At 38.0% G+C, this 13,039-nt stretch overlaps 1 protein-coding gene across 2 annotated transcripts; it reads right to left on the reverse strand.

The window, feature by feature from the left end:
- Positions 1-3,888: 3,888 nt before the first annotated feature.
- On the reverse strand, positions 3,889-11,676 carry txlnbb (taxilin beta b). 2 transcript variants are annotated; one of them, XM_079852901.1, is made up of 10 exons: positions 11,423-11,676; positions 9,208-9,430; positions 8,957-9,048; positions 8,337-8,507; positions 6,800-6,994; positions 6,149-6,268; positions 5,913-5,987; positions 5,722-5,814; positions 4,683-4,778; positions 3,889-4,501 (listed from the first exon to the last, which is right to left on the reverse strand). In XM_079852901.1, exons 2-10 carry the CDS (start codon positions 9,413-9,415, stop codon positions 3,947-3,949), a joined length of 1,605 nt encoding a protein of 534 aa, XP_079709027.1. In that variant the 5' UTR covers positions 9,416-9,430; positions 11,423-11,676; the 3' UTR covers positions 3,889-3,946. The 2 variants fall into 2 exon arrangements, with proteins under 2 accessions (XP_079709027.1, XP_079709028.1); XM_079852902.1 differs by having other exon boundaries at positions 9,208-9,427; positions 11,423-11,502.
- Between the last annotated feature and the right edge of the window lie 1,363 nt (positions 11,677-13,039).

Here is a 13,039-nt window from a genome sequence, read left to right on the forward strand (position 1 = left end):
CGAACACGCACCTACTCCCGAGCGTATTTTTCCTGAGACCCTAATTATCTCTACGCTCACTTGGGAGGTCGAATCGAGAGTCAAGAAGGCTCTAGAAGGGGTAACGCCTCCGATCCGGTGCCCACCGAACCGCTTATTTGTGCCGGAGAAACTACGTCCAGACGTTATTCGATGGGGCCATTGTTCTAGTCTAGCCTGTCATCCAGGAGTTACTCGCACCCTCTATTTGGTCAGACAACGATTCTGGTGGCCGCTTATGGCTCGCGACGTTCACGATTTTGTTTTGGCTTGCTCAGTTTGTGCTATTGGTAAGTCTTCCAATCGACCCCCAGATGGGTTACTCCAACCGCTGTCGGTGCCTTCGAGACCCTGGTCCCATATCGCTCTAGATTTTGTTACCGCCCTCCCACCCTCCCAGGGTAACACGGTAGTTTTAACCGTGGTGGACCGATTCTCGAAGGCAGCCCACTTTGTTCCCTTGCCCAAATTACCCTCAGCCAAGGAGACAGCGGTTGCAGTCGTTAATCACGTCTTTCGGTTACATGGCCTCCCGACAGACGTGGTTTCCGACAGGGGTCCCCAATTTGTGTCCAAATTTTGGCGAGAGTTTTGTAAGTTACTGGGGGCGACGGTCAGTCTGTCTTCCGGGTTTCACCCTCAGAGCAATGGTCAAACTGAGAGAGCCAACCAAGATCTGGAGAGAACCTTGCGATGTACGGCTGCCAGGAATCCTTCCTCCTGGAGTCAGCAACTGCCTATGGTGGAGTACGCCCACAATTCGTTGCCAGTGTCAGCTACGGGCCTATCTCCTTTTGAGTGTAGTATAGGATACCAGCCACCGGTCTTTTCTAGTCTGGAATCCGAAGTCGCGGTCCCCTCCGCTCACGCCTTCGTCCAGAGGTGTCACCGCACATGGACAAGAGCCCGTGAGACTCTCCTCCGTATGCGGGCGCGCACCAAGGCCAAAGCCGATCGCCACCGGTCTAGGCCTCCCGTATATGTCGTCGGTTCCAAAGTGTGGCTTTCTACTAAGAACATTCCGCTCCGCTCCGTATCCAATAAACTGGCTCCTAAATTCATTGGCCCGTTTTCTGTCACCAAAATTGTTAGTCCGGTGGCAGTCCGCCTCAACCTCCCTCCAGTGTACAGGAGAATTCATCCGGTATTCCATGTGTCCAAAATTAAACCCGTTTTTTTTTCCCGCATTAATCCGCCTGTCCCGGTTCCCCCACCGCCGCGACTCGTAGATGGGGAACCATCCTATTCGGTCCGTCGCATTATGGACTCTAGGCGGAGGGGACGCGGATTCCAGTACCTGGTGGACTGGGAAGGTTACGGTCCGGAGGAGAGAAGTTGGGTTCCGGCTCGTGACATCCTGGATCACTCTCTTATCGATGATTACAATCGACAGGTAAGGGAGTCTGGGAACGCCGTGAGGCGTTCCTAGAGGAGGGGGTACTGTCACGGTTGTTGAATGCATTGTTTCCTTCTTGTCTCGTGTCATTGTTGTTGTGTGTGTGAGTGGGCGTTGTCCCGCTCACGTGTCTGTCAGCGCTCCAGCTGATCATCATCATCTCAATCACTGTTCACAGCTGCTGTTCATTCCCATTGCCTACATATACTCACACCATTATCTGTTCCAGTGTCGGATTGTTTGTTGAGGTCCTGTGTTGCTGTTCCGTGTTCCTGTGAAGTCGCCGTCCTGTGAAGTTGCCGTGTCTGTGTTTCGCCTGCCTTGTCTTCTTGCCGTCCTGTTCCTTGTCTTTGGATACACCGCACTTCACCGGGATCGGGATTCTGCACATCACAGCACCAGAGCACCACAGACCATCTTAAGTCCCTGCACGAGCCTGAGTCGCCGCCCTTCTTTGTTCCTGAACTGTTTTCTGACCATTTGAGATATTAAACGTTTTTGAGCACCTGCAAACTGTTTCCTGTCTGTTCTATCATGACACAGTGGACCAACACCAGCCGATGACATGGCTCCCCAAACCAACACAGACTGTGGAAACTTCACACTGGACTTCAAGCATCTTGTATTGTGTGCCTCTCCATTCTTCCTCCAGACTCTGGGATCTTGGTTTCCAAATGAGATGCAAAATTTGCTCTCATCAGAAAAGAGGACTTTGGTCCACTGTGCTTTATTAAATCCAGAGTCAACGCAGGCGTCGACCAGGACATTTTCAGAGCACTTCATGCTTCCTTCATTTTCCAGCAGGATTTGCACCGGCCCACACTGCCAAAAGAACCAAAACCTGGTTCAATGACCATGGGATTACTGTGTAATTACTGTGTGATTTCATGTAATATTCAAATTTTTTGAAATCCTGTTTTCGTGGGTTTTATGAGCTGCAAATAAACAACTAAATACTTGAAATCGTTTAAGTTGTGGGCCCTGAATCTATAATCTATGGAAGTTTAACGTTTTGAATGGAATTATGGAAATAGATCAACTTTTCCATGATATTCAAATTTTTTGGAAAGGGTCTGTATAACTGGTCTAATTCTTATTGCAAGGTTTTTAACTGACTAGCCTAATTTCTGTAACAGAGAGATTCTCCTTTTTGATTAAGTTATTTATGTTACTTAAAAAGTTGGCTTCTCTTTCAGCATTAACCACTTTTAGGGCCTTAGCTCTATTTATAGCTGGTGATCTAGCTTTAAATTAAAAAAATTCTCAATTAGCACCATGTGACACAAGCTCTTTTTTTTTTTTAATCCCTTGATCTGATCATTCAATTTTTTTATATTTTAGCAGAGTATTGTACTTCAGAGTATCAACTTCCAATAACCACGCAAGGTAAATTCAGCTTAATTTCTTAGTGGTCCGAGAATGGAGCATACTCCTGACATCAAACACAATTTGCAGTATCTGTTGAGAAATCAGAAAAAAAGTCTATTCTAGATTCAGAGGTTAACGACTTATTACTCCAAGTAAATTCCTTAACATCTGGGTGATAATAGCGCCATGTATCTGCAATATGGAGATGATCACACAAGGTATAAATAATGTTATTACTGAGGCCCATTTTAGGAGGAAATCTGTCAGCTGAATTATCTAAAACAACATTAAAATCTCCAGCAATAATAATAAACGCCTGTTGATATTTATTTTGTAAAGCTTCAATTTTCCCCTGTAATGATGCAATAAGACACTTGTTGGCAGAACTTAAATTGTGGCCATAAATATTACATATTATTAAAAGTAGCATTATCAAGTTTAGTGTCAAGAATAACCCATCTTCCTTCCGTAGAAACCACAGACTCAACAATATCTCCTTTAAACTTGTTGATCAAAATGAAAACACCAGCGGAGTGGTTAGATGCATGACTAAAGTAAACCTCATCCCCCCATTGTGATTTCCAAAAACGAACATCACTCTCACAGGAATGAGTTTCTCGTAAGAGTATTAAGTCAGCATTCGTTCGTCTACAGTATAAGAATAAAGCCTTTCTTTTAGTGAGATCTCTTGATGTGGGCTCCGCCCACTTTGAGCTTCAAAAATGCTCTTCAGAAAACTACGGGTGACGCCACGGACACTACGTCAATATTTTTTTACAGTCTGTGTGTTAAATATGTGCCAAATCGGCTATGAGAATTATTCCACTGTGGCGAACCCTGACAAAAAAGGAGAGAGAAAGAGAGAAAAAAAGTTTATAAAGAGCCAATAATGATTTAGTATGAAAATGTAATATTATCTTCTCTCTGTCTGTACTTTCCAAAACGTTGCATCAAAGTTTCTCCAAATGAATGCACCATGTCTCCATTTCACAAGTTCAGAGTTGTTAGTCTAACCTCACATCGCTCATGCTGTCTTGAAATACATAACACTACAAGCATGTATGGTGTAATAGTTCAAACATCGAGTTACAAGCATGATGCGCAAAGATGTAGAATAAACTTTATTCGTGAATGTGTGAGAAATTGACATTTGGATTAGTCTGTCTAATCAACCGACTGCATGTCTTTGTCTCTGAGCTCTTGATGTTCTTCAGACAGTGTGTCAGTGAGGGGTTGCATCTCCTCTGTGAAGTTGAGCTCCTCTCCGACCTGTTGCTCACCCTGAGCGTCGTCTAGACTCTCAGCACAGATGTCTGAGTCCTCGCAAGCCTCTGGCGGCATGTGGCGGCGAATGGTGAACGCTGCCTCGATCTCCTGTAGCCGAGCTTTCTCAGCCTTCAGGTTGAAGAGCTCTTTGGTCAGCGGCGTTGCTTCTGCGGGAGATTTACAGATTGGATCACTGGGGGTTTCTGGATCTTGACTGACCACTTCTGTTGAGACTGCCTCTTCCTCTTTAGTTACTGCAACTTCCTCGGTTGCTTCTGTAGCTTTCTCTGTAGTGACAGACGCAGCAGCCACCGCATCTTCGGCTCCGGCCTGTTGGGATCCACTGAGCTTCTGAGACAGTGTTTTCCTCTCGTCTTGAAGCGCTCTACAGAGATTCTCAAGTTTCTGGTTCTTCAGGCTTAAGAGTTCAATCTCCTTCTCCTTCAGTGCTTTCTGCATGAAAAAATCGTGATCATATTGCTCCATATCTACACTTTCAGCAAAACACTGTGTCAAGATTCATTCTCTTGATTCTTATTGCACAGCTAGTTGTTTAGTCGCAACATTAAATATACAGAGATGGTTCGCTGCATTCTACAATATTGATTTATGATGTATGAACTGAGCAACTTACATCTCCAACCATATCAAGAAGAGCTTTATTGCAGCCATCAAAACGGGATTTCCAGCCAATTGCCTCCTTCTCCAACTTTTTCATCTTCTTTGCCATCTGTAATACAAATCAACATCTTAGCTTAGTGTTATTTTAGTATTAGATGACATGATTTTGCAGAGTAAGACGCATATTTTGTTGATCCTGGAACAATATTCCTGTCCGGAAATGTAATGCTAATCATACCATATTCTAACCCTTACACATAAGTTATCCCTAAAATCAGAGGGAAATGATAGGTGAATAACAGTAGAAGCACATAACCCTGCTTCACATAAACTGTAAACTTGTCTCTCAAATCTGATTGGTTGATTGGAATGTTGTTCCAGGATCAACAGAGATGTTAAGGAGGAACATGTTGCATTTGGTGAAATCAGGTTCTGCATTTGGACTATCTAAAATTTGTTAATTTAAAATTTTGTTGAAATTTTTAGTAATTTTGTCATGTGCATTTGTTTTTTTTATTAGTTTTATTGTTTTTTAAACATTACTATAGGTTTAATACATTTTAGTTCAGGTTTAAGTGCTAGTTTTAGTTCTGTTTTAGATTTTATTCATTTGCAGTTTGTAATTTTAGTGTTTCGACTTAAATGTATTTCTGTTATTTGCCAAGGCAACATTTAAAAAAAAAAAAATCCTTTAATTTATTTAATCTAACAAAAAGTTTTTTAATAGTTTTAGTTTTAATTAACAATAAAACCTGAAACTGAGACCCCAAGCCCCTTTTAATAGCTCAAAATCATACTTAATATGATGCATTTTATGTAAAAAGACTGTAAACAAAATTTCAACAAATTTCAACAAAGCAATTTGATGCTTTCAAAAAAAAAAAAAAAAATGATTATATGTACTGTATATTATTTGATTATTGACTAACAGTTAATTGCGATATTTCTACAATATTATTCATTTTACAATGTTCTTCTTATACGTTGAAGAATAATACAGTATAATGACTTAACCAATATAAAGTGACTAAAAATGTGTCAGGGATACATACCTTGTCCATGTCTTGTTTGAAGCTGGCATACACACCACTGCTCTTAGATACCGTTCCTTGGAATTCATCAAACTTCTCAGAATATACAGCAAGCTAACCGGAAAACAAGTGAGTTATTTTGTGAACAAATATGATTAGAGAAAAAAACAACAAAAAAAACTAGAGATGTGTAATATTTGATGAAAATGTACCTGGGCTTTCATATCAGACTCTTGTACTTTCAGATGTTTCACCTGTATTTTGGCCTCTGCAGTCTGCTTCAGTAACTGGAGAATACATACAGATCAGAAGTAGTTAAATAGGCCCAGAAATAATAGTATACCTATTTCAGGGGTTAAGTTCTTTGATTAAATTTGTTTAATTTATGCTTTATATTTGCAATGCAAATTTACTATTTGCAGTTGAGGGCATTAGATATTTTACTCACAAGCTCCTTCTCCAGTTTGTGTTTCTCCTCCGCCTCTTTGAGCATTAAGCTGGCCTTGTTAAGTTTTGTCTCCATTAATTTCTGATGCAGGTCTCGATGCTTGAACACTTTTTCAAGATTCTGCATGAAGGCCAAAAACACGATTATACAATTATTCTTAAATTATTCTAATATACTTTCATCCACATTAGGACTAGGTTTGAAACACTTTATTCAGAACAGGGTTATTATATTTTACTAAAACTAAAACCGTTAAAAAATAAATAAACATTAATTGAAATAAAATCTAATTAAACTTATTTTAAACTGTAATAAAAACTACATAGCATATATATATATATATATATATATATATATATATATATATATATATATATATTAAGTTAATGAAAATGACAAAAAATACAAATTTACTATTTAACTAAAATGAAAACAGAAAATATATTCAGGTAAATATTTTGCCGTTGAGATGACCAGGAAAAATGTCCCAATTTCCCTTGTATATCCTTATATTCTTGTCTTATATCCTTATATATATATATATATATATACAGTAAACTATAATAGGATCTCAATGATAGTAAAATATCACTAATTGGAATGATATGATCTCAGGTCAAACCAGAGTGACCTCCTGTTGGTTTTCCGTACCGCCTCTCGCTGGTCACATTTTGCTATGATGTCCTTGAGTTTCTCAGCCAGCTCGCTGTTCTCCTGGCACAGTTTGTTGTTGCGGCTGCTGTGCTCCTCGATCTGGCCCTGGATGTCCGTCAGCGTGTTCTGGAAATGCGTGGTGATTTCCTTCCTCTTGAGATCATCTTCACGACACCTCTGTAGGGTTTCCTCCTGCACCAAAAGCGTCATCAGACAGATGTGAGTTCTAGTAAAGAAGTGAGTTCTAGTAAAAAAAACAGGGGAGTTTCAGAGCTTGCAGCAAACAATGAACCAGACTATTTAAATGTTGAGCAAGGAATCATTTTGCTGCAAGATCGGCAGAGGCCAATCAGCTTGTGTCATGTGATAGCTTGCAAATTGCATGTAAAGGACCACAGCCTGCGCCCTAGAGTTTCATGACTGAACTAGATAATAATAATTATAATAATAATAATTAATTACATTTATATAGCGCTTTTCTCTGCACAAAGTGCTTTACATAGAAGGAGGAATCTCCTCAACCACCTGGATGATGTGACGGCAGCCATATTGCGCCAGAACGCCCACCACACACCATCTTATTGGTGGAGAGGAGACAGAGTGAGAGTAGATATGTAATACAAATGTTCATTCTTAGTTCATGTGAGCCCAGGTCCATTAAAGGTGCTCTAAGCGATGTTGGGTGACGTCACTTCTTGTGGACGTTCGAAGTATTGTCAAACAAAACGGAGGCTAGCTCGACCCTCCCTCCTCCTCATCCCGTCCCCTCCCCCTCCCTTCCATGCTTTTCCGCTGTAAATTCGTGACTTTGCGTGTTCCTTCTCCTTTTTCCCTCTTCTTTGCAATTTGTTAATCGGAACGTCGTCTCTTTGGTCGTGTGTCGGCCATATTAAAATTCAAGAGAATATAATTCTAACGTTAGTCGTTGTCGTTGTCTAGGACATCTCTCCTCTAGCTAACTTTCCTCTTCATGCTTCTCTCTTCCACTCCCCACACACCCCGCTTCATGTGCACTACCCCCCCAACCCCCACCTCCAAATCATTCTTGTCAGTTATTGGCTGGAACACTGTTTGTTATGTTTCGTGGTCCAGGCTGGGCCAGTTTGTTTTTGTTGCCGTTTGTGGAGCCTGGGCTGTCTACAGAGACCACGTTTTTTTACAGTGTGTTCAGGGGACAGGCAGCTAGCGGATAGTGAGGAGATGTTTGCTGTATGTGACAAAAAATGTTTCGGCCTAAAAAACGTGTGACATCGCTTAGAGCACCTTTATTAACAGACACAACTTTTGATTTTAACAATGTATTAGTACATGTTGAAATTAACATTAACTGTGATTGATAAATGCTTTAGAAATACTTTCATATAACAAATATAGTTAACTAATTGTTAAACCTGTTACCGCTTTATGACACACTTTTGTCTTTTTATTATTGTCGAGCACGTTTTGATTTGAGCTCATTAGTAGATATCAGTGTTTAAAGCAATATAAGATGTTTTCACACAATCATATCCATGAGATTGGATGATATTGGCACCTTTAACGTCTTGTTGTGTCTTTGCAGCTCCCTGCACAGGCCCTCTAGTTTACTGCGGGCCAGAACAGCTCGGCTGTGCTCACTCTGGAGCTGATCCTTCTCCTTCAGCACCTGGAGAAGCTTCTTCTGCAGGACCTTCAACTGTTTCTGGTCTGAACGGTGCTCTTCCAGCTGCAAGTAATTTGCACAGACAATGTTGTTATGATCTCTTTTGTTTACAGAAATAGAAAAACTGTATATATAGAAAACTATTTGAATATAACAAGCTAAAAATAAAAAAATCTTAGAGAATTCATTAAATCATTAATTTTGGACATGTACAATAAAGACAGTCTAATATGGGAGAACCATAAATAAATCTGTACTGAAATAAAATATATATTTTATACACGTATATAAAGCCTGTTTGTTTCCTAATATACTTCAAATGGTTTCACAAAGCTGTGAAAATGAATTAAAAGGGGGCTGATTTTTCCAAATGCATATGTGGATATTTGCAGTACCCTTAAGCAGCAGTACACCAGCATACAGTGTTAGGAATACATTGTTTTTATTAGGTATTTTGTTAAAAAGTTTATTTAATGTTTCAAATGCAGAACATTGTTAATGATTGTACTCACCAGTTCTGCATGTTTTCTGATGAGAGCTTCTAGTTTCTGCTCAGGCGTTCCCAGTTTATTCAGGCTTTGCATGAGCAGCATGGCTTCCTTCCCTGTGATTATTGACACAATTTACTTTGGTCACACTGTTTGATTGAGCAAATGGGAAAAATAAGCAGTATAAAGAGGAAATACTTGTTTTAATTTATCATTAATCACATTGCCAGTGATTTAAATGGAGTAACATGTTAAATATCTTGCATGTGACTCACCGAGGCCTTTAAGCATCTTCTTCTCCATTTTCTGCTCTTTGGCCTTGCCTGGAACAGCCTCTTCCTCAACATCCTCAGGCTCACCTGGCTGTTCGCTCACCTGATAGGTGTTGATAATGTCCTCCAGCTGCTGACTCAGATCCTCAGTGAGGTCATTGGTCTCATCAGCCTTGCTGTCTCCATTTGTAGGTTGTGAACAGCTCTCCATCCTGATGATATTCTACTATTGAGACAGGGTAGAGTCAGTGAAAGATGATGGGATGAATTTATTGCTTTTAGATTGAACAATGTAGCCATTTACAAGGTTTTATTCAGATTGTTGTTAGTATAAGAATGATTCCTGGTTTAGGAACTACTAAATTATGCAAAATGAAACTTCTTCATACTATGTTTCGTCTTGTGTTTTATTACAAGATTGGATATTATGGTAAAATTTTACAATAAGGTTTCATTTGTTAGCATTAGTTAACTAGATTAGTTAACATGAACTAACAATGACCAACACTTCTACAGCGTTTATTGTTATTATTAGGGGTTCAAGCGCGTAGCTCTGAATTACTGGTAAAAAGGTGTTGTTAAAGAAGCATGGAAACTTTTATGCCATATGGACACTTTAACTGTTATAAAGGTGAATAACGTTATATATTTCCTATGCAAAATTACATTTAAATTACTGAAAAATGGTCTGCTGTACATTGAACTTCACGAAATTAGGTGTACATGCGTGCCATATGATTCTAAAGAAGCATGCAAAATTTAACAGAGATCGGGCCATAAGTAGAACAATAACTGTTAAAAAACTTTAAAATTGCCTGTATTGGCTGAAAATAGTCTTTTCCTTCAATGATTTAAGTGGTTACATGCTTGATAAATAAAACATAATATCTTTTTACGCATGCGCTTAAAGTCTTTAAAACGATTGAACCCCGATAACTGCCACTTGCAGCTATATTTATAATTATATTTATTATTATTTACAGCAACGTATATTATGTTAATCTCGCCATTTAATAATACGTTTTTAAGATCAAAAGTTGTATCTGATAATGAATGCACTGTAAAATAACATTAACAAAAGTTAATAAATGCTTTAAGAATAGGCTTTATTGCTTCCTTTTAGTTCATATTAGTTAACTAATGTTAACAAATGATACCTTATTGTAAAGTGTTACGGATATTGATTAATGTGATGATAATGATTTTTCAGTTTTTGAAGAAAAACTTACACTTTAGAAGTGAGTCTTTGATTAATACAATTGCTGATTAATTAAATATTTGATTTATATATAACTATATGTATATGCAACTATAATATATAACTGAATAATACTTTTTTGGGGAAAATATATTTTCCCAAATAATGTTTGGCATGATGCTAATGATATGCATAATGGTAATAGCGATTAAAAAACTATCTGTTTGGAATGATGCTAATGAAATGAAACAGAATGTTTTGTAATAAACAAATAGTAGGCTACACATACCAAGTAGTTATTTTTTTCCAGGTTGAATTATAAGGTTGTATTTCCCTGATCGTATCACTATTCATAAATTATTTAAAAATAAACATACTTTATACTTTAAAACTAAAGCGTTTTATGTATTGAGAATACATCAGCAGAGGGGTCAGAAAAGTTCCCTTAAAAAATCTCTTATATGTTTAAACATGCACATTAGAGCTTGTGAGATGACTGCTTTGAATTGATTTAATTCTGACTTATTCTAAAGAGCTGTTTAGGGTTGTTTACCCCCTGTGATACAGAGCAACTGTCTGTTTCCCCTGTTTATCTGGTTAAATTTAGCCACTCAGTCCAGGCTGATAACTCCCCCTGATTTCACAAGCACATGGCACCTGTTCATGACCTGAAATCTATTTCAAGAGCCCCTTAATATGGTCAACTTGTCTGCTTATTCTTCAGCATGTCAATGTTCAAATGATATGTTGTAAAATTGCATTGCTCATTTACTAAATAAAAGCCTACAATGACCCTTCATGCATTGCAATGTAATATTCAACAGACACACAAGACCTTTACTCAGAAATTCAGCCCAAAACATGCTGTGTTACACTAAAACATGCTTTTCATGCTGAATACATGTTGAAATATATATTTACTTTTACAGTATGGCAATCAAATATCCAGTCAAACCAATTCACATTTAAAAAACTATTCTAACAGTGCACGAGACAATGAAGACGTGAGGACACACTTACCAGCAGGAGCAGTGAGAGAGTGAGTGGAGCAGAGCCGAGCCGAGTCGCTGTCAGGACAAACACAGCAGCTGCGTGAGACCTCAAAATAATCACAGTGCTCACACTGCACACACAACACACTGAGCACATGCTGAGATTCCAATCATGTTCTGCAATGTATGTCAAATTCAAATCATGTTCAACTACAGTATAGATAAAAAATATCTGTGACTTTTTGTCAAACACTGTTTGATTGTTGTGAAATCTGTAGATATGCAGGACGAAGCCGAAAATGTTTCAATACAAATCAGAGCGTTTTAAAATGTTAAAAAATTATCATTTGAAATTGTGAATCTTGGGAAATTTCATAAAGTCCAGGTCTATTTTAGGCCTATATATGTCTGCTTTTGTTGTTGCTTTTTGCATTTTGAGGTTAGTTTAATGAGAATTAAGCATATTTTCTAATCATTTTTATTACTGTCATGCAAAAAAAAAAAAAAAAAAATGTCATGACTTGGATGTGGAAAAAAAAACATTATAATATTTCCATAATGGCTGTATTCGTGGTAGCGCCTTCAATTTATGCTGATTTACATTTAAAAATTAGATTAAAAAATCTCATGACTTGGATGTGGAAAACACCCATTATAATATTATTTAAACAAAATAATAATAATTATTCAGCATGGTTGTATTTTTTTTTTTTTTTTTTTTGCTTCAATTTATGCTGATTTAAATTTAAAAATGATATTAAAGTGCCCCTATATGCTGTTTTAAAGGTTCCTAATTTTGTTTTGTTTCTCCAACTACAATAGGTTTACAAGCATCCAATGTAAAAAAAGAAGAAAAAAAAAAGAAAACACTTTATTTTTCTCATAATATACATTGCACATCACATTTTTCAAAGACTCTGAAAATGGTTCATTCAAAGATTCAGTCTTTCTAAATCCCTCCTTTCAAGAGCCTCCTCTGCTCTGATTGGTCAGATGGCCCAGTCTGTTGTTGAATTTCAGCTCCTGAGATTTCCACAGTGCTTGATACACAGACACAGTAATACGAACGGGTATCCATGACATTTTTTTCCATATCAATTCCAGCCTATCGAGTCCTTATCCTTATGAAGTGCAGCGAAGTATTTGCAGCGCTGGAAACAGCGTCTTCTCAACATGTTGACAACACGAACCAAACTCTTTTGTTTGAGGGTCAAAGTAGACTTTGTTTGCGGATGCCGTTGAAGACAATAGGCTGGCATTATGCAAATGTATTACATTGTTACGTAGGTTTGCAACAGGAAGTGAGACTTGAATGGCTGACATCTCGTTTCGGCAGTTCAAAATTGATTCTTTCTTTTAGGGAGCACAATAACTTTATTTTCATGCACTTTGATCTTTGATGCTTTGCAGACCTTTTACATTCACAAACAGCTATTTTACACACTACATGAAAGGTAATATTCAAAAATGGGTAATAGGGGCACTTCAATCATATGAAATTGTGAATCTCATGAAACATCAAAAACAAGTCAGTCCTATTTCACTACCAAAAAAAAACAAAAAAAACATAGACTTCTTTTTTCTTCCAGGGTTTAGTTTTCCAGAGATTAGTTTTCCGATTAACGACTAATTATATTTTCTCTAC

The sequence above is a fragment of the Squalius cephalus genome, assembly GCF_949319135.1.
Source record: "Squalius cephalus genome assembly, chromosome: 20".
In the NCBI taxonomy this organism is placed as follows: domain Eukaryota; kingdom Metazoa; phylum Chordata; class Actinopteri; order Cypriniformes; family Leuciscidae; genus Squalius; species Squalius cephalus.

What these genes read in the sequence shown, in the direction of transcription:
- txlnbb (XM_079852901.1), bottom strand. Translation starts at nt 9,415, where the DNA reads ATGGAGAGCTGTTCACAACCTACAAATGGAGACAGCAAGGCTGATGAG. An exon ending in GAAGATGCTTAAAGGCCTCG is followed by an intron (nt 9,049 to 9,207) that starts GTGAGTCACATG and finishes CAATAATCACAG; the next exon opens with GGAAGGAAGCCATGCTGCTC. An exon ending in AATGTGACCAGCGAGAGGCG is followed by an intron (nt 6,269 to 6,799) that starts GTACGGAAAACC and finishes GCCTTCATGCAG; the next exon opens with AATCTTGAAAAAGTGTTCAA.